This window comes from Salmo salar, chromosome 09, assembly GCF_965601325.2.
Source record: "Salmo salar chromosome 09, fSalSal1, whole genome shotgun sequence".
In the NCBI taxonomy this organism is placed as follows: Eukaryota; Metazoa; Chordata; class Actinopteri; order Salmoniformes; family Salmonidae; genus Salmo; species Salmo salar.
Window position 1 is genome coordinate 127681559 of NC_138299.1, and position 23221 is coordinate 127704779.

General features: G+C 44.2%; 1 protein-coding gene across 2 annotated transcripts in view; it reads left to right on the forward strand.

Annotated features, from left to right (window-relative positions):
- Positions 1-23091, forward strand: part of LOC106612575 (tyrosine-protein kinase BAZ1B) — a 29873-nt gene extending 6782 nt beyond the window's left edge. The window contains exons 7-21 of one of the 2 annotated variants that reach the window (XM_045724466.2): positions 8-181; positions 344-1877; positions 3002-3140; positions 3358-3503; positions 6598-6712; positions 6863-6961; positions 7696-7876; positions 8111-8290; positions 9226-9373; positions 11761-11907; positions 12529-12676; positions 12973-13091; positions 17681-17814; positions 18389-18495; positions 20373-23091. In XM_045724466.2, the coding sequence (XP_045580422.1) occupies positions 8-181; positions 344-1877; positions 3002-3140; positions 3358-3503; positions 6598-6712; positions 6863-6961; positions 7696-7876; positions 8111-8290; positions 9226-9373; positions 11761-11907; positions 12529-12676; positions 12973-13091; positions 17681-17814; positions 18389-18495; positions 20373-20976 (3975 nt within the window). In that variant the 3' untranslated portion in view covers positions 20977-23091. The remainder of the gene's footprint in view (positions 1-7; positions 182-343; positions 1878-3001; positions 3141-3357; positions 3504-6597; positions 6713-6862; positions 6962-7695; positions 7877-8110; positions 8291-9225; positions 9374-11760; positions 11908-12528; positions 12677-12972; positions 13092-17680; positions 17815-18388; positions 18496-20372) is intronic. The other variant, XM_014213857.3, reaches the window with a different exon arrangement.
- The last annotated feature ends 130 nt before the right edge of the window (positions 23092-23221 follow it).

The following is a 23221-nucleotide window of genomic DNA, read 5'->3' on the forward strand; positions in this document are numbered from 1 at the left end:
CTTCTAGTTTTTCACAGAGAATCCAGTCTCAGCCAAGCGCAAGAGCCTGAGCTCAACAGAGGGCAAACCCAGTAAGATGCTGAAGACCTCGAACACCCCGGGAGGAGGGAATTCGGGGAACGAGAAGAAAAATGATCCTCTCGGCATGCCCCTGAGCCCTACAATCTGGGGCCACATGCAGGTTTCTCAAATTTTATACATGCTGATGTAATCTCATTTGCATATATTTTTAGCTGGCTTAGTGGTTTTCTAAAGAATCAGAGGATTTGTTAAATGTTCAATTGAATTTGCATATTTAGTCTTGCAATGGATTGACTCAATAAAGCATCAATTTATATTGTAGATGAAAATGAATGGCTCGCCTCTGAAGGTAAAGAACTCCGGAACCACCAAGAAAAGAGAGGGGGGGGCTTCTGTCCTCTCCTCCCCCAAGTCCAGCAAAAAACCTGGAGACAAGAAATCTGCTACTGGCAGAAAGACCCCCGGCAAGAGCGGCCAGAAGGCGTCATTCAAAAAGGATGAAAAGGGTGGAGGCGCCAAGAAGCCCAAGATGAAGCAAATGACCCTGTTGGACTTGGCCAAGAGCCCTCACTCCGCTGGAAGCCCTAAGAAGAGAGCCCGGAGCACCGGCCCAGGGACCCACAAGCTGGGCAAGCCCCTGCACCCCATGGCCCTGCACCTGCTGCGCTACTACAAGGAGCACAAGGGCAAGGAGGACAAGAGGAACGCCATGTCCTGTCTCATATCCAAGGCGGCCAAGGCCCTCTCGCCTGAGGACCGGGGCCGGCTTCCTGAGGAGCTCTGTGATCTTGTCCTGAAGCGCTGGGAGTTGCTGGAGCACAAGAAGAAATGGGCGGCCATGAGCGAGGAGGAGAAGCGGGACGTGATGAGGAAGAAGCGTGAGGAGATCAAGGAGAAGCTCCGGGAGAAGACTAAGGAGCGGCGGGAGAAGGAGCAGCAGGTGCGCCGTGAGCAGCAGCGCCGCTATGAGGACCTGGAAATCAAGGGCGGCAAGGCACTGCCTGTCTTCAAGCTGGTCGACATGCCAGAGGGCCTGCCCAACTCCCTGTTCGGAGACGTGGCCATGGTGGCGGACTTCCTCAACTGCTACGCGGGCCTGCTAATGCCCGATGACCAGTACCCGGTGACGGCAGTGGCCTTGATGGAGGCTCTGGCCGGGGAGAAGGCAGGTTTCCTCTACCTGAACCGTGTGCTGGTGGTGCTGCTGCAGACTCTGCTGCAGGACGAGCTGGCCGAGGGCTACAGCGAGCTGGACATGCCCCTGTCGGAGATCCCCCTCACCCTCCACTCTGTCTCTGAGCTGGTGCGCCTGTGCCTGCGGCCATGCGACGCCCATGGTGATGACTCGGGCCAGGGCTCCGGGGGGGATGATTGGGGCCCCCTAGGGGGCTTCGACCAGGTGGTAAGCAGCGAGTTCCTTGAGCGGTTGGAGGCGGTGGAGGTGTTTGAGTTGACGTCGACGGAGAAGGCCAGCCTGCTGGTGGCACTGTCTCACCGCATCCTCATGACCTACTCGGTGGAGGACCACGTGGACTCCATGCAGCAGCGCTCAGCCGAGCTGTGGAAGGAGAGGCTGGCCTCGCTCAAGGAGGTCAACGACCGCAAGCGGGCTGAGAAGCAACGGCGCAAGGAACAAGCTGATGTCAAAGGCGAGGAGGCTGCCAGTGGCGACACGCCGTCAGCCACCACCAAGGTGGAGAAGAAGAAGAAAGAGGGTAGCACCAAGAAAGAGGTGAAGGTGAAAGCAGAGCCAGTGGCCGCGGAGCCGGAAGACATGATTAGTACGGTTAAGAGTAGGAGGCTGATGTCCATCCAGGCCAAGAAGGAAAAGGAGGAGCATGACAGACAGAACAAAGGTAAGGACAGCTGGACATGTAGGTCATTAGACTGGGCCAGTTTTCCTTATGTTACGTGGTGAGGAAATACTCCTATCATTAGGATAGGAATTTATTTCTTATCGAGGCAACAGTAAACATGTCGTCCCCACGAATGATGCAGCGCCCCTTTAAGCCAAGCAGTGTAATTTTGAAAATGACAGATCTCTATGGCAAGACACATCATTCACTCAGGTTTTGTCAAAATTCAGCCAGTGGTGTTTTGAGTTTGTGTGGGTTAGCTAGACTCCTGTGCCAGAGCGTGTGTGCCAAATTTTATCACTGAGTCAAACAGATCAAGAAATAGAAACCTGTTCGGTATAGCGCCATCGTGTGGTCGATATGCAAGCAAGAACATTCATATGTTGTTTCTTGTGTGTTTTCAACATGTGTACCAAATGTTGCTACAATATGATTATCTTTGACGGATTTATATGCATTTGTGCCAGACCACGCACGCATGAAACTTTATTGGTCAATAGCGGCCATGTTTTTAGGTACTCGTCTGGAAAATATTGCTTTGAGACCTTTGTCCATTGATGCCACATGTCAAGTTTCATGCAGATTGGTTGTTCGGTGCCAGAAGAGTAGCGGGGAACTATTTTTATTTTATTTAGATTTTTTTTTCTATATTTTTTTATTTTCTTTCTTTTTCTTCAAAATGGTGGAAATTCCATAATGACTGACCTTATGAGTCTCTGAGGCAAATATGTTCCTTGTGAGGAGAGGGACCTATGTTCCAAATGTCATGATTGTAGATCAAACGGTGAGGGGCTTGACCTTTCAAAGTTTGCATTTTCAATCTGTTGTTACACCGCCATTATCTGGCCAATCTGTAATTTTGTAAATGCCAGATCTCTATGCTAAGACTCATCTTTCACACAAGTTTCGTTAAAATGGGGCCAATGTGGTCTGAAGTCTCGTGTGACTAACGTATTACCAGACGGAGACAGATCCACAGTCCTCTCCCCGATTTTCATTGTGGGGGACAATTAGAAAGGAGAAGATAGTTATGGTTGAGTCCATAGTTGCTTAGGTGATTTATGCAATGGGAATGCTCTGTTATGAATGAGTGCCTGCTCAAATTCTGTTTTGTCTCCCCTCAGAGCGCATGGAGAAAGAGGCGGAGGAGGAGCGTGTCCGCAAGCAGAAGGCTGCAGCGGAGAGGGCCTTCCAGGACGGCATCACCAAAGCCAAACTGGTGCTGAGGAGAATCCCACTGGGAACTGATCGAAACCATAACAGGTCAGCACGCACACTTCAATGGTTCACAATATGTTTAGTTGTTTTATTTCCAGTGTACTCTTGGTACATGCACATAGTGCTCTGGTTTAGTGCATGCTTCCTCAATGGTCCCAATCGACAACTATGTAAACTGTTTTACCACATACAGTTGATTCAGGTCACTGTTGGTTTATATTACCATCGGTATTGACCTGTCAACTCTTTGTCTGTGTGTTAGGTACTGGCTGTTCTCTGATGTTGTGCCTGGCCTGTACATAGAGAAGGGCTGGGTGCACGACAGCATTGACTACAGTTACACCCTCCCCCTGGAAGAGGCTATAGCCGAGCCTGAGGACGAGGAGGCTACCAAAGAGGAGACTAATGGTAAGTTAGTACACTGTCATCACAGCTGAGAGTCTGCAAACCTTAGTACTAGTACACCTTATGCTCTTCACTAGCTGTGTTTAGTGCCTCATGTCCCAGAAGAGTAAAGAAATATCATTGATAAATATAGCTGTGAGCACATGACAGAAAGGACACACGAGATCAGTTGAATAACAAAACAAGCACTCGGATCATGTAGGAACTATTTTTATGTGGAATCATGAGTCTAAATACAAAATCTGGAGTGAATCTGACGAATGGTTCATGAGGAGAAGATGATTGCAGATTTTGAGCATTAGCGTTACATATGCAAAGAATGAGTTGCAATAGATTCCTTGTTTTAGATGTCAATACGAAATTCAGTGTGGTTTATCTTAAGGACATCCATGATAGCGATGACAAGTTGATGGTCCAAATGTGGAGTGGATTTACACTGGTTTTAAATGGACACATCAAAAACTCAGCCATCTTTTGACCATTTCTGTAGTTTTTCTCAAACTATGATAAGACTTGTACCATGGGCCTACATGTAATTTGGTTCTATTGTTCATGAGAAAAAGATTTTGGTAGTATTTTTAGCATATTAGCATATGTGCTCATTTGCATCTACTGGTATTGTGTGGCAATCTTTGAATACATCAACTTTATTTTCTTAAACTCTTTAGACTATTGTGATGAGTCAAAAGACCAACATTTGAGTAAATCTGACTTAGTCCATGAGATTTTATTTATTTTATTATTTTGAGCATTAGCGTTACATAGTCAAAGGTGAATTGTTAATAGTTTCCTTATTTCTTAAGATAGCAATGCCAAACTTAGTTTCAAGTTGATAGGCCATTGTGGAGTGGATTTACAAAGGATTTCAATGGACACGTAAAATCTGCTTTCCTTATTTATTAATAACTCAGCCATCTCTTAACCTAAGTCAAAGTCGGGGTGTGTGGTCGACCTCATCTCTGCGCTCACATACAACCTGGATCGATGTTTGGTTTTATTGCAGACAAGTGCACTAAATCCAGCGTCATACAGATATGAGCTGGCAAAGGGTGCCATAGGTTAAATGGTCAAATCATGACTTGTTCAGTGATCTTCAGGTCAGAAAGTCTGTTCTAGAAAGAGGCTTGAGATTCTGAGTTGGGTGACTGTTCAAAACAATTTTTCCTAGTCTGAGCTAATTTTTGTACATGTTCCCAGCTGTCTCGAACACACTGAAGTTGGAGATTTCCGAGTTCCCACGTTTGTTTTGAACGTGGCCTTAATGCTCAAAATGAGACTGCAGGGTATTCTCTGAGTCAGGAACCTAAACGCCTGTATTCAGTTCGTTCAGTTTCCCAAATATGTCTGTTACGTAAGCAAGGAGACGCATCTTATTTTCATAGAAAGTCACCAAAGTTATTTTGTATTTATTTTTTATATCCATTGTGAATGACAATAGTTCCTCTCTCAATGTGAAAAATCTCCCGTGACCCCATTTTTTAAATATCAGGTGACCCTAGTTTGGGAATCGCTGTTTTAACCAATCCCTTAGTTTAAGAAAAGCTATGTTACAGGGTTCGTACGTCATGAAAATCCTGGAAAAGTCATGGAATTCTTTTAAGTTTTCCATGAACTCCTCCGTTGCTCACGGAGAGATACTGTCGGACATTGCAGCAGCACTTAGGCCTATATATATATATATATATCTCCTATAAAATATGATAGAGAACCGACTAACTAGGTAGCCAATTAAAAACGTATATTCTACCCTGTAGTTAACTGTTTAGCTGTTGTTAGCATGTATGTTTTCATCATGTTCCAAAAAACCTTCCACCGACACTTGCGAATAAGGCCATATAAAGTTGATTCATTTAAACCATTATTTTTTACAACACACGATTCACCTCGCCATTGTATTAGTTGGGATTTGGTTCAATTGTGATGAATCAAAATGTGAATCAAAAATAATAATTTACGAATCGCGAACAGTAATATTAGGGGGTTAAAAAGATTAGCTGTAGCTTTTCTTTTGGAATATGTGGCTTCAACTTGTTTTGTAAATACTTCCAGTTGATTTGGGCATCCAATGTATGGGACATGACAAATCAATAGATGCTCGTCAGCCTGCAAAGTAAACACTTCTAAGGTAGCTAAGATCAAAATGACTACACTAAAAGGTACATTTTACTGAAAATTTGTGGGCTTGCTTCAGCTGAATAAAAAGCTTTGTAGCCTACCATAGCATTTGAGCTTTGATGTATTAAATGAGTGAATTATTTCAAAAGGCATAACGTATTTGGTTGCAATGTTCTACATGACAGCAAGTGGATGTGTAGGCTGTTATTCCAGTCCCCCTCTGTTTGAGCAGAGCTTGATCAAAAGCCTGCAGAACCAGTAGTTCTCCAGACTGAGGGTTGACCACATGTGTTTTATACAGTTGTCTAACTGTTGTCTAACTTTGGGGGGGTGGGGGGGGTTAGAGATGCCACATGGGATCAGAGAGGAGCCTCTGTGTCAATACCACATAACCTCTACGTATTAAAAAAGTATGTGTAATGAAATTCCATCTGTCAAAAATGTGTATGAACCCTGAAGTTAAGAGAGGCCTACGTACTGAATTAGAGTTTTTTTTTTTTTTTCTTCAAAATGGAGGAAAATCGACCTGAGTGACCTTATGGGCCCTTGAGGCAAATTTGTTCAGCATGTAAAAGATGCCTACATAGAAAGTTTAGTGTCTAGGTCAAACAGGGTGACTGATATGAGGGTTTAAGTGAAACCGCTTATAACAGTACCATTCTTTGCTAACTTTCTCATGGCCCTGTAGTTTCTGTATGGCAACTTAAGACTTTTTTTTTTGTTATTTGACCATGTCAAGAAAGAAATAAGAATTCAGAGAATAACATAATAATCACAACTTCTGTGAAACCTATAATATCATTTTTTGATATTATTGATTGTTGCAGGGTTAAACCAGGGTCGTATTCATTAGGTCACACTGTAGAAAAACCTAGTGCAACAGGGGGGGGAAAATAAGCTATTCTTATTGGTCAAGTTCAGAAAGTCCCTCACTTCCTTTGTGTCTACTGAACACGACCCTGTTCTGTTTCTGGTCCTGCAGATGTTGAGGAGGATGGTGGCAGTCTAGATGGTGCTCTGAGCGAGGGCGCCCACCAGGGGGCGCTAGCCGCCGTCTGCATCGAGACCACCACTCCCAACCAGGGACAGAACCTCTGGTAAGAAAGTCAATGACATATGATCATTTGTTGACTTGATAACTATCAGATTTGTCGTTCAATAACAATGTTGAAACGATACTTACACCAGAGAGCAGATTATATTTGTGCTTTGATATATTATGTGTTTACACCACGCATGTGTTGAAGGTTTGTGTGTGATGCTCCACGGGAACTCGATGACCTGGTGGAGAGCCTCCACGCGCAGGGTGTGAGAGAGAGTGCGCTGAAGACCAAGCTGCAAGTCAGGTGAGGAGACATTCGCCTTATATTCTACATACCAAGCCACTGCCTGTTCACCCCGCTATCATCCAGAAGGCGAGGTCAGTACAGGTGCATCAAAGCTGGGACTGAGAGACTGAAAAACAGCTTCTATCTCAAGGCCATCAGACTGTTAAACAGCCATCACTAACATTGAGTGACTGCTGCCAACATACTGACTCATCTCTAGCCACTTTAATAATTAACAATTGGATGTAATAAATGTATCACTAGTCACTTTAAACAATGCCACTTTCTATAATGTTTACATACCCTACATTACTCATCTCATATGTGTATATACTGTACTTTATACCATCTACTGCATCTTGCCTATGCCGTTCGGCCATTGCTCATCCATATATTTTTATGTACATATTCTTATTCATTCCTTTACACTTTTCACTTGTGTGTGTATAAGGTAGTTGTTGTGAAATTGTTAGATTACTTGTTAGATATTACTGCATGGTCGGAACTAGAAGCACAAGCATTTCACTACACTCGCATTAACATCTGCTAACCATGTGTATGTGACAAATAAAATTTGATTTGACCCTCCACCAATTCATTCACTCACCCCATGCCTGCTTTGTGAGCGATGCCACACTTTATCTTGTCCTATTTATGCAAATGCCCCAGTGTTTTTCCTGGTTAGGTCACATGGATCAGGTATATGTGTGTGAGTTAGTGTGACTGACTGACTGGGTGTTGTACGCTGACAGGTACCAGGACATCCTCCACTCTATCAACCTGGCCCGCAAGGGGAACCCGGGGCTGAGGAGCTGCGACGGCCACCAGGAGCTGCTTAAGTACCTGCGCAGCGACGTCATCGAGGTGGCCTCGCGCCTCCAGAAAGGCGGGCTGGGCTACATGGACGACAGCATGGATGAGTTCGAGAGAAAGGTAACTATTTATTCATACAATCAATTAACGTTTGGAATCAGGAGTTCACATATCTGGTCAGGTCATATGGGCAGGAAAAACTAATGACCATACATATTATATTATCTACAAGCTTCAAGATTTTCCTCAATGCCCATTTACCTGTATTTGTCTTTGTGCCTTGCACATCCAGCAGAGTATGACCTCTGAACCTGACCATTCCCCTCTGACCCCTGTCTGTCTCTGTGTGTTCAGGTGCATGACCTGGAGAACCTAAAGGACTTTGGGGAGTGCGTCATCACCCTCCAGGCCTGCGTCATCAAGAAGTTCCTGCAGGGCTTCATGGCCCCCAAGCAGAAGAAGAAGCAGGAAGGGGAGGAGAGCAGGAAAACTGAGGAGGTGGATGAGGAGAAGAAGCTGGCGGAGGAGGCCAGGGTGAGTAATACCTATTTTAGACAGAACATGGTATGTTACCTGTAATTTAAAACAAGGCAATCCCTTTTCAAACAGCCTCTTTTTTACCACTTTCTTGCAAGTAGACCGCTGCTCGCGAGTGGGGCTCCCGAGTGGGGCAGCGGTCTAAGGCACTGCATCTCAGTGCTATAGACGTCACTATAGTTTGAATCCAGGCTGCATCACAACCGGCCGTGACCTATGGGTCCCATAGGTCGGCGCACAATTGGCCCAGCGTCGTCCGGGTTTGGCTGGTGTAGGCCATCATTGTATATGATAATTTGTTCTTAACTGACTTGCTTAGTTGAATAAACTTTTTTTTAAATTATTTATTTAATAACCCCTTTTATACATGTCATTGCGTAACCGGTAATTGGAAGGGGGAGGATTAAACCACGGCCCTGTTTGCGATTCAAACAAGGAAGGTGTTAAACAATAGTGTTATTGAATTTACCTGCATAAAACAGATCTTTTCTCACAGACCCATTACCAGGTTTTTGGTTACAGGGTCTGAAAATACAGGTTTCATGACTAGGTCTGGAGGTGGGTTGTAATGTACCTTGTTTTTTTTACCCCCTACCTCTGTCAGTTATTAACAGAAGATGGTATGAAGAAGATGGTATGGTTAAAAAAAAAAAGGGATTTGTATCTGTATATGAAAGGGGTATTACTGACGACTGATCCTGAGTCCGATGTTTCTTCATCCAGCTAATGGTTAAGGATAGGATTGAAGCTAGGGTAATCTGATCCTTGATCTGGTTTTAAAGGGCCTCTACCCCGAGCTGTATTTGAGCTTAAGGAGGACTGTTCATTCAAATCAAATAAATGTTTTAAAGTGCACTTTAAACACATTTTTCTGTAAAAATCAATACAATAAAAAAAGTAATAAAGAAAATAGTAATTTGTCTGCCGTGCAGGTGGCGACGGCAGTAGAGAAATGGAAGACAGCGATCCGCGAGGCCCAGACCTTTTCCCGGATGCACGTGCTGCTGGGCATGCTGGACGCCTGCATCAAGTGGGACATGTCGGCAGAGAACGCACGCTGCAAGGTGTGCCGCAGGAAAGGTGGGTGATCCTCAACGTCCTGGAGCTGTATGAGGGAGTCCGAAACTGAAGAGGGGATTTTAAAATGGTGTCAATGGAAAGGACATGCCAATTAGTAAGAAACAATTACAGATAGTATCCTAAAAGTGGCATCATGCCCCAAGGTCTCGTCAAGAAAACCTTTCTTAGTATTGAGTCATCTATACCAGCATTTCCCAAACTGTTTTGCTCTAGCACTACACAGCTGAATCAAATAATCAAAGCTTGATGATGAGTTGGTTATTTGAATCAGCTGTGTAGTGCTAGGGCAAAACACGCACCCAGGGGGGACCCCAGTACCGAGTTTCGTTAAACCCTGATTTACAATAAAAGCATTTGACTGTCATTTTCTGCCTGTTGGAGATGATCCACCTGAGCAAGGTGCTGTGAAGACTTCGGCTATCCACAAATCACCTTGCATTCCACTAAAGCAGGAGTGTCAATCTGGCCCGCGAGGTGGTTTGAGTAAAACATTTATAAACAAACAGGAGTTCGCTGGCCCCTGCACTAAAGGAATCTTTGCAGGAAAAATGAGCAAATCTGTTCATGGCCTTTGAGTCAAACCTCTCGAACAGGCAGAAAGACATGATTGACTAATGTTTAGAATCTTTGAATGACTAAAGTGAAGTTGCTATGTGACGTTATCAGCTACAGTTGAAGTCGGAAGTTTACATACACTTAGGTTGGAGTCATTAAAACTCGTTTTTCAACCACTCCACAAATTTCTTGTTTACAAACTATAGTTTTGGCAAGTCGGTTAGGACATCTACTTTGTGCATGACACAAGTAATTTTTCCAACAATAGTTACAGACAGATTATTTCACTTCTAATTCACTGTATCACAATTCCAGTGGGTCAGAAGTTTACATACACTATGTTGACTGTGCCTTTTTTAAACAGCTTGGAAAATTCCAGAAAATGATGTCATGGCTTTAGAAGCTTCTGATAGGTTAATTGACATAATTTGAGTCAATTGGAGGTGTACCTGTGGATGTATTTCAAGGCCTACCTTCAAACTGGGTGCCTCTTTGCTTGACATCATAGGAAAATCAAAAGAAATTAGCCAAGAACTGCCAAGAACAAAAATAAGCCAAGAACTAAAAATTGTAGACCTCCACAAGTCTGGTTCATCCTTGGGAGCAATTTCCATACGCCTGAAGGTACCACGTTCATCATCTGTACAATCAATAGTACGCAAGTATAAACACCATAGGACCACGCAGCCGTCATACCGCTCAGGAAGGAGACGCGTTCTGTCTCCTAGAGATGAACGTGCTTTGGTGCGGAAAAGTGCAAATCAATCCCAGAACAAAAGCAAAGAACCTTGTGAAGATGCTGGAGGAAACGGGTACAAAAGTATCTATATCCACAGTAAAACGAGTCCTATATCGACATAACCTGAAAGGCTGCTCAGCAAGGAAGAAGCCACTGCTCCAAAACCACCATAAAAAAAAGACAGACTACGGTTTGCAACTGCACATGGGGACAAAGATCATACTTTTTGGAAACAAAAATAGAACTGTTTGGTCATAATGACCATTGTTATGTTAGGAGGAAAAAGGTTATGCTCGCAAGCTGAAGAACACCATCCCAACCGTGAAGCACGGGGGTGGCAGCATCATGTTGTGGGGGTGCTTTGCTGCAGGAGGGACTGGTGCACTTCATAAAATAGATGGCATCATGAGGGATGAAAATTGGGGATAAATTGAAGCAACATCTCAAGACATCAGTCAGGAAGTTAAAGCTTGGTCGCAAATGGGTCTTCCAAATGGACAATGACCCCAAGCATACTTCCAAAGTTGTGGCAAAATGGCTTAAGGACAACAAAGTCAAGATATTGGAGTGGCCATCACAAAGCCCTGACCTCAATCCCATAGAAAATTTGTGGGCAGAACTGGAAAAGTGTGCGAGCAAGGAGGTCTACAAACCTGACTCAGTTACACCAGCTCTGTCAGGAGGAATGGGCCAAAATTCACCCAACTTATAGTGGGAAGCTTGTGGAAGGCTACCTGAAACATTTGACCCAAGTTAAACAATTTAAAGGCAATGCTACCAAATACTAATTGAGTGTATGAAAGAAATAAAAGCTGAAATAAATCATCCTCTCTACTATTGTTCTGACATTTCCCATTCTTAAAATAAAGTGGTGATCCTAACTGACCTAAGACAGGGAATATTTACTAGGATTAAATGTCAGGAATTGTAAAAAAAGAAACTGAGTTTAAATGTATTTGGCTTAGGTGCATGTAAACTTCTGACTTCAACTGTATGTGTTGCTCTTTGCTCTAGTAAATGTATTGCCTTGATTTAACCAGTTATGTTATTGGAACCCATTCTCTCTTCCAATAACAGCCTGTACTCTCTCCAGGGACAGGGCTGAGGCCTCCTGTCCTCATGCTACGGGACATGGTTAGCCCCAGTCCCAGGCAGGGCAGGTGGATGAGCCCAGAGCAGGGACAGAGTAGTGTCAGACAGGTGCAGGTGTACCACATGCTGCCACACAGCCACACTACAGGTGAACTAGCAGTAAGATACTACAGTATAAGGTCCTGTATAAGTATTGAGGTAATATTATTACTATAAGTAGAAGTACAATACTCAAGGCCCTGTGTGACAACACACTGCTCCCTCCTATCCATGTTGCTGATCTGACATTAGTGGAGATGGTGTAGTGGAAACTTACCCAGTGATTTCAGGTCAGCCATGGCTTGTAACCTTATCTTGAACTACAAATATTTGGGAATGAGAGACATATAGGTTATAAATGATTATGATGAATCCTTGTTTTGGTAGAGCTAATGGGTGTGCCCTTATTGCTGGGGGTTTAACCAACTGTCTCATTGTAAGTTGGGCCCTAGCTAAATGTACTTGGATGTGTGATGGCAGCTCCTTGGCCCATCCTGTATCATCCCCTACTCCTTGTAGGTGTGGGTCCTGGGCTGTGAGGGATGCAGCGCGGACTACACACACTCCATACAGAGAGGCTTCTCCTTATTTAATATTTTACATGAATAACTTTTGCTGGTCTTAGTGACTTTAGACAATTAAATATGTATGTATAGAGTTAATGACAGTGTAGGCCTTAACTATTTGTCTGCGATGATGATGATTTTCTCTCTCTCCATCCTTCCTTCAGGTGAGGATGACAAGCTCATCCTGTGTGACGAGTGCAACAAGGCCTTCCACCTGTTCTGTCTGCGCCCCGCCCTCTACCGCATCCCCCAGGGGGAGTGGCTGTGTCCCGCCTGCCAGCCCGCCGTGCAAAGACGCTGCTCCCGCGGAAGGTAGGGTTCAAACGATAACACACAACACCTCACTGGAGGATTAAAGACTTAGCTGTGTCTAAACTTTCTGCTTCTTTGTCAAACATGACAATTAAGCTGTTTCAATCTAAAGGTGGTACTGTAGAAGCCACTTGGAAAATACTCTAGTGTTTTATTATTTTGACTCCACTGATGAGCCCCCAAATAAGCCCCTAGTTTCAAGTGTTCTTCCAAATGTACGGCGTGTAAAGAAAAGCCTGTTTTGCTATTGGATGAACGCTCTTTAACAGAATGCTGATGGCTACTTATTGTTCCAGAAACTACAATGAGGACACTGAGGAAGAGGAGGATTCTGAGGACGAAGAGGAGTCTGAATCCGAGGACTCTGATGAAGAGGACAAGGAGGATAATGATTACAAGGCTGTGGGCCACAGCTGTGAGTATTATTGACCCCAGTAGGGACCCTTACTTACCATAACCCAATGTAACAGTACTGACGAGCACAGTGGCCGATGTGTGCAGGGTTTTGTTCCAGCCTAGTTGAAGTTGAATCTGTGCTTGAAATTCAATACTTGGCCGAGGGACCTTACACATGTACAATGCCCATCATAAGTATTCACCTTCTTGGATTTTTTTTAGTGTGAGTCTTGCCAATAGATTTTCAAGTAGATTTAAGTCAAAACTGTAACTTGGCTACTAAGGAACATTCACTGTCTTCTTGGTAAGCAACTCCAGTGTAGATTTGACCTTGTGTTGTAGGTTATTGTCCTGCTGAAAGGTGAATTTGTCTCCCACTGTCTGGTGGAAAGCAGACTGAAGGTTTTCCTCTAGGATTTGCCTGGTCTTAGCTCATCCCATTTCTTTTTATCCTGAAAAACTCCCCAGTCTTTTCAGATATCAAGCATACCATGATGCAACTAACACCATGCTTGAAAATGAGGCAATTACTTAGTGACGTGTTGGATTTGCCCCAACCGTGAGGCTTTTCATTCCTTTGGTGTGATAATAAAGGATGCATGTTTTGGAATATTTGTATTATGTATATTTGAATTCTTCTTTTCACTCTGTCATTTAGGTCATTATTTCGGAGTCAAATTCAAGCTGCTTTATTGGCATGAAAATTGTGTCAATATTGCCAAAGCAACAATGTATACAATATACATTGTAATAAAATGATAAATTATAACAACAAATAATATTAAAAATGGTAGTAAATAATACAAAATTAAATGCAAAAATAAAAACAATATATTAGAAATGCAATCACTACAATGTTGTTGATCCATCCTCAGTTTTCTCCCATCTCAGCCACCGCTGTTTTAAAATCACCTACTGCCTCATGGTTAACATCCCTGAGCAGTTTTCTTCCTGTCCTGCAGCTCAGAAGGACGACTGTATCTTTGATGTGTCTAGGTGGCTTAATATACAATCCAGTGCATAATTATTAACTTCAAAATAGCTCTTTAAGCATGGTCAAGTCTGGTTTGTTATTGTTAACCATTTACCAATCACTGCCAGTTTTCATGAGTTGAATCTGTGCTTGAAATTCAGTACTTGACCGAGGGACCTTACAGATGTACAGTGCCTTCAGAAAGTATTCCCACCCCTTCTTCCATTTTGTGGTTGCAGCCTGAATGTAAAATTGATTACATTTAAATGTGTCACTGGCCTACACTCAATACCCTATAATGTCAAAGTGGAATTATGTTTTTAGACATTTTTACAAATGAAAAGCTGAAATGCCTTGAGTGTTCAGCCCTTTGTTAGGGCAAGCCTAAATACGTCCAGGAGTAAAAAATGTGTTAAATCACTTAAGTTGCATGGACTCACTCTGTGTTCAATAATAGTGTTTAAGAGGTTTTTTTCTTATGAAAGCATCTCTGTACTCCACACACAATTATCTGTGATGTCAAGCAGTGAATTTCAACCACAAAGGCCAGGGAGAGTTTCCGATGCCTTTCAAAGTAGGGCACCTATTGGAAGGTCGGTTAAAAAAAAACCAAAAAAAACCAAAAAAGGTAGACATTGAATATCCCTTTGAGGATGGTGAAGTTATTAATCACACTTTGGATGGTGTACCAATACACCCAGTTACCACAAAGATACAGGTGTCCTTCCCAACTCCGTTGCCGGAGAGGAAGGAACCCGCTCAGGGATTTCACCATGAGGCCAATGGTGACTTTCAAACAGTTCGAGTTTAATGGCTGCGATAGCAGAAACTGAGGATGTATCAACATTGTATTTACTCAGTAATACTAACCTAATTGACAGAGTGAAAAGAAGGATGCCCGTACAGAATACAAATATTCCAAAACATGCTTCCTGTTTGCAACAAGGCAGTAATACTTCAAAAAATGGCAAAACAATTAACTTTTTGTCCTGAATACAAAGTGTTATGTTTGGGGCAAATCCAATATAACACATTACTGAGTACCACTTTATATTTTTGCGCATATTGGTAGCTGCATCATGTAATGGGTATGCTTGTAATTGTTAAGGATTGGGGTTTTTCAGGATAAAACATTTAAAAAAACATAATGTAGTTAATCACAGGCAAAATCCAAGAGGTAAACCTGGGTCAGTCTGCTTTCCACCAGACACTGGGAGATTAATTAACCTAAAACACAAGGCTAAATCTTCACTGGAGTCGCTTACCAAGAAGACAGGGAATGTTTCTGAGTGGACAAGTTAAAGGGCCTGAGTGGGAAGGGCCTGTAGTGTAGCAGGGGTTTTACATAGATACTAGGGCCCAGACATTCTCCTATCCTGACCAGAGAGAACTGAACAGCCCGAACAATGTACGCGTTTCCATTTCACGGATACAGAGAAAGATGGGAATGACAGGAATGTGGTGCAGTATTCTGAGCTCATTCTCTCCCCTCTTCATTGTCTGAGTGTCGTCCCCCCTTTTTGATCTGGTGGGCTTTTCACCCCCGGCTTGGCTGACGGTATGTGGCAGAGTGATCCTCTGTGAGTTTAGGCTTGCACGTAAGATAACCACACACAATTGGGTTTGGAAGACCGGTGGTTATAGTGCTGCCGTAGCAGGTCGAATTATTATTATTATTATTATTATTTAAAAATAAAAGAAAATAAAAAAATATATTTTTTACATTGAATTTTTACATTATTTATTATATACACTGCTCAAGAAAATAAAGGGAACACTTAAACAACACAATGTAACTCCAAGTCAATCACACTTCTGTGAAATCAAACTGTCCACTTAGGAAGCAACACTGATTGACAATACATTTCACATGCTGTTGTGCAAATGGAATAGACAACAGGTGGAAATCATAGGCAATTAGCAAGACACCCCCAATAAAGGAGTGGTTCTGTGGTGGTGACCACAGACCACTTCTCAGTTCCTATGCTTCCTGGCTGATGTTTTGGTCACTTTTGAATGCTGGTGGTGCTTTCACTCTAGTGGTAGCATGAGACGGAGTCTACAACCCACACAAGTGGCTCAGGTAGTGCAGCTCATCCAGGATGGCACATCAATGCGAGCTGTGGCAAGAAGGTTTGCTGTGTCTGTCAGCGTAGTGTCCAGAGCATGGAGGCGCTACCAGGAGACAGGCCAGTACATCAGGAGACGTGGAGGAGGCCGTAGGAGGGCAACAACCCAGCAGCAGGACCGCTACCTCCGCCTTTGCAAGGAGGAGCAGGAGGAGCACTGCCAGAGCCCTGCAAAATGACCTCCAGCAGGCCACAAATGTGCATATGTCTGCTCAAACGGTCAGAAACAGACTCCATGAGGGTGGTATGAGGGCCCGACGTCCACAGGTGGAGGATGTGCTTACAGCAGGAAGTTTGGCATTTGCCAGAGAACACCAAGATTGGCAAATTCGCCACTGGCGCCCTGTGCTCTTCACAGATGAAAGCAGGTTCACACTGATACATGTGACAGACATGACAGAGTCTGGAGACGCCGTGGAGAACGTTCTGCTGCCTGCAACATCCTCCAGCATGACCGGTTTGGCGGTGGGTCAGTCGTGGTGTGGGGTGGCATTTCTTTGGGGGGCCGCACAGCCCTCCATGCGCTCACCAGAGGTAGCCTGACTGCCAGTAGGTACCGAGATGAGATCCTCAGACCCCTTGTGAGACCATATGCTGGTGCGGTTGGCCCTGGGTTCCTCCTAATGCAAGACAATGCTAGACCTCATGTGGCTGGAGTGTGTCAGCAGTTCCTGCAAGAGGAAGGCATTGATGCTATGGACTGGCCCGCCCGTTCCCCAGACCTGAATCCAATTGAGCACATCTGGGACATCATGTCTCGCTCCATCCACCAACGCCACGTTGCACCACAGACTGTCCAGGAGTTGGGCGGATGCTTTAGTCCAGGTCTGGGAGGAGATCCCTCAGGAGACCATCCGCCACCTCATCAGGAGCATGCCCAGGCGTTGTAGGGAGGTCATACAGGCACGTGGAGGCCACACACACTACTGAGCCTCATTTTGACTTGTTTTAAGGACATTACATCAAAGTTGGATCAGCCTGTAGTGTGGTTTTCCACTTTAATTTTGAGTGCGACTCCAAATCCAGATCTCCATGGGTTGATAAATTGGATTTCCATTGATTTATTTTTGTGTGATTTTTGTTGTCAGCACATCCAACTATGTAAAGAAAAAAGTATTTAATAAGATTATTTTATTCATTCAGATCTAGGATGTGTTATTTTAGTGTTCCCTTTATTTTTTTTTGCAGAATAGAGACCATGTATGTATGTATGTATGTATGTATGTATGTATGTATGTATGTGATGTCTCTTGACTTCACATCGCTCCCTCCCTCTGAGAAGTTGGGCTTGTTGATGAGCCTAGTCGACCAGAGATCTGTTTTAGGATGTCTATTGAAAGATTTTAAATAATCTGAATGTTTTAGCATTTTACTTGTGATTTATAACTTCATCCTTATTCTTACAGTTCACACAGGTACAACAAATAGGGCTGATTTGAAATGTTTTTCTGATATGTGTGTGTGTGTGTCTGTGTGTATATTTAACTGGACTCTTCTGCTTCCCAGTGAGATCAAGGAAGAAGACGAAGCACTCTAAAGCATTGAAGGCGTCCAGTAAGGCGTCTAAGAAGCACTCTCCCCACAGTAAACCCAGCAAACAGAGGGCCGCCCCTAGCAGTCCTGCAGACATCGACGAGCTGGTGAGAACACACACACCCTATGGCTCATGCTTAGAAAGACTTTAGTCTGGCCTCCCGAGTGGTGCAGCGGTCTAAGGCGTTAATACAGACCCAGGTTCGATCCCAGGCTGTGTCGCAGCCGGCCCGTGACCGGGAGACCCATGCGGCGGTGCACAATTGGCCCGGCATCGTCCGGTTTAGGGGAAGGTTTGGCCGGCTGGGATGTCCTTGTCCCATCGTTCTCTAGCGACTCCTTGTGGTGGGCCGGCCGCATGCACGCTGACTTTGGTCGCCAGTTGTACGGTGTTTCCTCCGACACATTGGTGCGGCTGGCTTCCGGGTTTAAGTGAGCAGTGCGGCTTGGCAGGGTCGTGTTTCGGAGGACGCATGGCTCTCGTCCCATCGCTGCAACTCCCATACAGACTCGGGAGAGGCGACGGTCAGGACTGTAACTACCAATTTGGCTACCACGAAATTGGGAAGAGAAAGGAGTAAAGAAAAAAGTGCCAAAAAAAATTGACTTTGGTGACTCATGTGCTGGCAAAATAACTTGACCCCTTGCCAACACTAATATGGTGTGTTTGGTTTGCTGCAGGTGCGTCAGAGCTCAAAGGCGGGTATGCGTCGTCAGGCCCTGGAGCTGGAGAGGAGCGAGGAAATCCTGCAGAAACTGGTCAAATTCCGCTACAGCTGGCCATTCAGGTGAGACTGATGCACTACTATTCTGTTAGTTAGACTGGCATGCAGTTAAACATTTGTGAAGCTGGGAAATGCCTCCTGAAAGTGTTTCAAATATGGCTTGACTAGCACAACTAACTTTGGACTTGTGGGGGAGTATTTGATCCCCTGCTGATTTTGTACTGATAAAGAAAGGATCAGTCTATAATTTTAATGGTAGGTTTATTTGAACAGTGAGAGACAGAATAACAACAAAAATATCCAGAAAACCGCATGTCAAAAATGTTATGAATTGATTTGCATTTTAATGAGGGAAATAAGTATTTGACCCCCTCTCAATACGAAATATTTCTGGCTCCCAGGTGTCTTTTATACAGGTAACGAGCTGAGATTAGGAGCACACTCTTAAAGGGAGTGCTCCTAACCGCAGCTTGTTACCTGTAAAAAAGACACCTGTCCACAGAAGCAATCAATCAATCAGATTCCAAACTCTCCACCATGGCCAAGACCAAAGAGCTCTCCAAGGATGTCAAGGACAAGATTGTAGACCTACACAAGGCTGGAATGGGCTACAAGACCATCGCCAAGCAGCTTGGTGAGAAGGTGACAACATTTGGTGCGATTATTCGCAAATGGAAGAAACACAAAAGAACTGTCAATATCCCTCGGCCTGGGGCTCCATGCAAGATCTCACCTCGTGGGGTTGCAATGATCATGAGAACGGTGAGGAATCAGCCCAGAACTACACGGGAGGATCTTGTTAATGATCTCAAGGCAGCTGGGACCATAGTCACCAAGAAAACAATTTGTAACACACTACGCCGTGAAGGACTGAAATCCTGCAGCAACCGCAAGGTCTCCCTGCTCAAGAATACATATACATGCCCGTCTGAAGTTTGCCAATGAACATCTGAATGATTCAGAGGACAACTGTGTGAAAGTGTTGTGGTCAGATGAGACCAAAATGGAGCTCTGGCATCAACTCAACTCGCCGTGTTTGGAGGAGGAGGAATGCTGCCTATGACCCTAAGAACACCATCCCCACCGTCAAACATGGAGGTGGAAATATTATGCTTTAGGGGTGTTTTTCTGCTAAGGGGACAGGACAACTTCACCGTATCAAAGGGACGATGGACGGGGCCATGTACCATCAAAGCTTGGGTGAGAACCTCCTTCCCTCAGCCAGGGCATTGAAAATGGGTCGTGGATGGGTATTCCAGCATGACAATGACCCAAAACACACCGCCAAGGCAACAAAGGAGTGGCTCAAGAAGAAGCACATTAAGGTCCTGGAGTGGCCTAGCCAGTCTCCAGACCTTAATCCCATAGAAAATCTGTGGAGGGAGCTGAAGGTTCGAGTTGCCAAACGTCAGCCTCAACCTTAATGACTTGGAGAAGATCTGCAAAGAGGAGTGGGACAAAATCCCTCCTGAGATGTGTGCAAACCTGGTGGCCAACTACAAGAAACGTCTGACCTCTGATTGCCAACAAGGGTTTTGCCACCAAGTACTAAGTCATGTTTTGCAGAGGGGTCAAATACTTATTTCCCTCGTTAAAATGCAAATCAATTTATAACATTTTTGACATGCGTTTTTCTGGATTTCTTTGTTGTTATTCTGTCTCTCACTGTTCAAATAAACCTACCATTAAAATGATAGACTTTCTTTCAGTGGGCAAACGTACAAAATCAGCAGGGGATCAAATACTTTTTTCCCCCACTGTATACTCCTATCTCAATGTAACAACATACATTGACACTAACTATGTAGATATCAGACAGTTAATTAGATGTATGTTCAGTGTAGGTGTCCATGTGAATTCCATGGAAATAGTAACAAGATATTTAGATCTGAGATAGTAGACCTGACCCCTAATCTCCCCGTCTTCTCTCCTCGCTCCAGAGAGCCGGTGTCAGTAGAGGAGGCGGAGGACTACTTTGACATCATCTCCAGCCCCATGGACTTCCAGACCATGCAGGCCAAGTTCAGCAAGGGCCAGTACCGCCACGCCCAGGACTTCCTGGAGGACGTCAAGCTGGTGTTCTCCAACGCCGAGGAGTACAACCAGACGGGCAGCTCGGTGCTCTCCTGCATGGCCAAGACGGAGCAGAGCTTCACCCAGCTGCTCCACAAGCTGCTGCCCGGCCTCGGCTACCTGCGCCGGCGCCAGCGGAAGAGAGTCAGTCGGACCCCTCAGGACGAGGAGGAAGAGGAGACGCCCAAGGTTCGGAAGATGCAGAATGGGAAAGGCAAGGTGGGTCGGCCCAGGAAAGCAGTGGTGGAGCAGAGGAGAAAGGAAGAGGAGGAGAGCGAGGAAGAGGGCAGCGTGAAGAGGAAGAGCAAGCGGGCGACGGCCACGTCCAGCCGGAGAGACTACCGAGAGCAAGAGAGTGACGGCGAGGAGGGCGACAACCGGAGAACTCGGCAGCGGGGGGGTGATGGTGGGGATAGTGACGAGGAGAACGGGGCCAGCCACCGACATTCCAAGCGGCAAAAACGTTCATAATGAAGGCCAGGGTGCTTCTTGTGTTTGTCTTTTCAAATTTCTGCCCCTAAAATGAAAACGGAACACCCCTCCCAATTCTGAGGAAATGGGACTCAACTTCTCAGATGGAGTTTTTTGTGTTTTTGGTTTTATGTTAATATTTTTGAGTAAAAAAAGAAACTGATTTATATTTGTAATGCGATTTAATATTTGGTGACTTTTTTTCAAACAGACATTTACATCTAAGACGAGAGGATTTGTCAGAGCTCTTTGAGAATTTTAATTTATCCCCCCCAGACCTTACATTCTGGTCATCCTCCCAGGTTTAAAGTTGTAATTTAGCTTCTGTGTGGCTTGGGCTGTGAGGGATGGGCTGTTAACCGTTGTCCAGGAAATAAGTAATTTATGTCGATGTACAGTCATCATTCTCTGCTTTTGCTTTTTGACGTGACTAAACACTGGCCTTTGGGCAACCCAGCCGTGCGAGGGCACCAACGCCCTTGGTGTATGTCTCAATTCTTCCTTCAGGCTACACACCAACTGCCTAGCCATCATTCTGCCTAAGCAATTGAACCATACAGATAATCCAGGTTTTTACATATGCAATTCAGTTTCCTATGTTGACAATGAAAAGACCTATTGTAAAAACAACGGTACATTTTAACCCCCTCTTTCTTTGCAGCAACACATGTTTATCTGCAGTGTCTCATTCCTGGTCCACCGCGTTGCCCGACCTTTCACCTCCAGAATGTCCTCCAAGTTCAGGAGATGATTCCCCTTAAACTCCGCCCTGTAGTTCTCTCCCTGTAAAGCTAGGGCTGCCTTTTGTTTTCATATACCTACTGTGGTAGGGCTCTACTGTCTCATTGACTTTATAGGCATTTATTATTTTAAACCAGTGTTTAAACCACAAATCCAAGCATAGCCATGGTCTAAATGCATGGAAATGTTTGTTGACTTGAAAATGGGATTTTCATGATTTATTTTGTTGCACATTTTGGCCGAATTTGATTCAAAGGAAGTGTATGAAATACTTGTGAGCGATAACCACTTCCTTCCTCAAAGATTTGTCAGCGGTCATCTTCATGCCATGTCATCAATACAAGGTCTGGTTAGGTTCTAGTCCGATGTAGGCGATCTGTGTGTGGAGGAGGGTTCGTGGACCATGAGCCGGGTTGTTCGGTTCAAATCCTTCAGGTTATTGCCATTGCTTCAAACTACTTATTGTGTATGTTTCCATTCATTAGCACCAGGTGGTGCTATACTCCTGCACTTTTAACCAGCATAGTGCAAGTCATGGTCTCTTGAGAACCTCTTGTCTTGTTCATATCCTTTCTTTAAACAACCTCATGCACGTCCTACTGTGGAGCAGGTGTTAAAACATCCCTTCCCTCTCACTAGTGTGTACCGTTATCGAACCTTGGAGAGCGCTAAGGTCCTTGGAGTAATTCTCAGATGGGTTGTTGGGGTAGATATTTACAAACACAGGTTAGGTAGTCATACAATGCAGATGTCTTGATTATGACCTGTCCTGTATGTGAAGTTCTATGCAGTATGTTAGTGCTTTTCTAACACTACTGTCATTGAATCGTCAAGCCTACGATCTGATTTTAATTTGGTTATCATTTGGGCAGTTTAAAAAGTGCTTTGAGTTTTTTTTTTTTTTTGTACTACTCAAATCCTGTACCTGAGATGATTGAAATGTAATTGTTGGCTGTTCAATTACATTGAATATTTAGGTGGAAGAGCAGATCTAAAGAATTGCAAAAGTGACTGCCCTCCTCAGTAAAATTCCTGTTGTAAATACTTTCTTTCTTTCCGGAGGAACTAAAAACGTATTTTACACTTTAAAAAAAAATATTTATAGTTGCAACTGGGGTCGGGATTGGTTGGACAGGTGTGGGACTCACATGTAAAGAATCTCTCTTCTCCCCCCCCCCCCCCTTTTTATTTTTAAGGATATGGGTTCGAAGTTTAGATCTCCCCTTTGCTTTGTTTTGAGGTTAATAGTATTCCCCCAGCCATCACTGCCAATGGTAAACCTGATAGAGAATTGCCAGTGGAGAGGAGTTAGCCATGGGACCGCAGGCTGACGTATGTTTTCTTTACTTTTTAATAAAACATCATACAATGGTATCGCTTTCTAGTGTCTTGCTTATTTCAGTCGTCTTTATTCTTTATGGTTGGTTTACCTTCCTTGGTTGAATGCACTGATTCTAAGTTGTCTGCTTAATGACTGAAATGTACATTTTGATAAAGGTCCTAT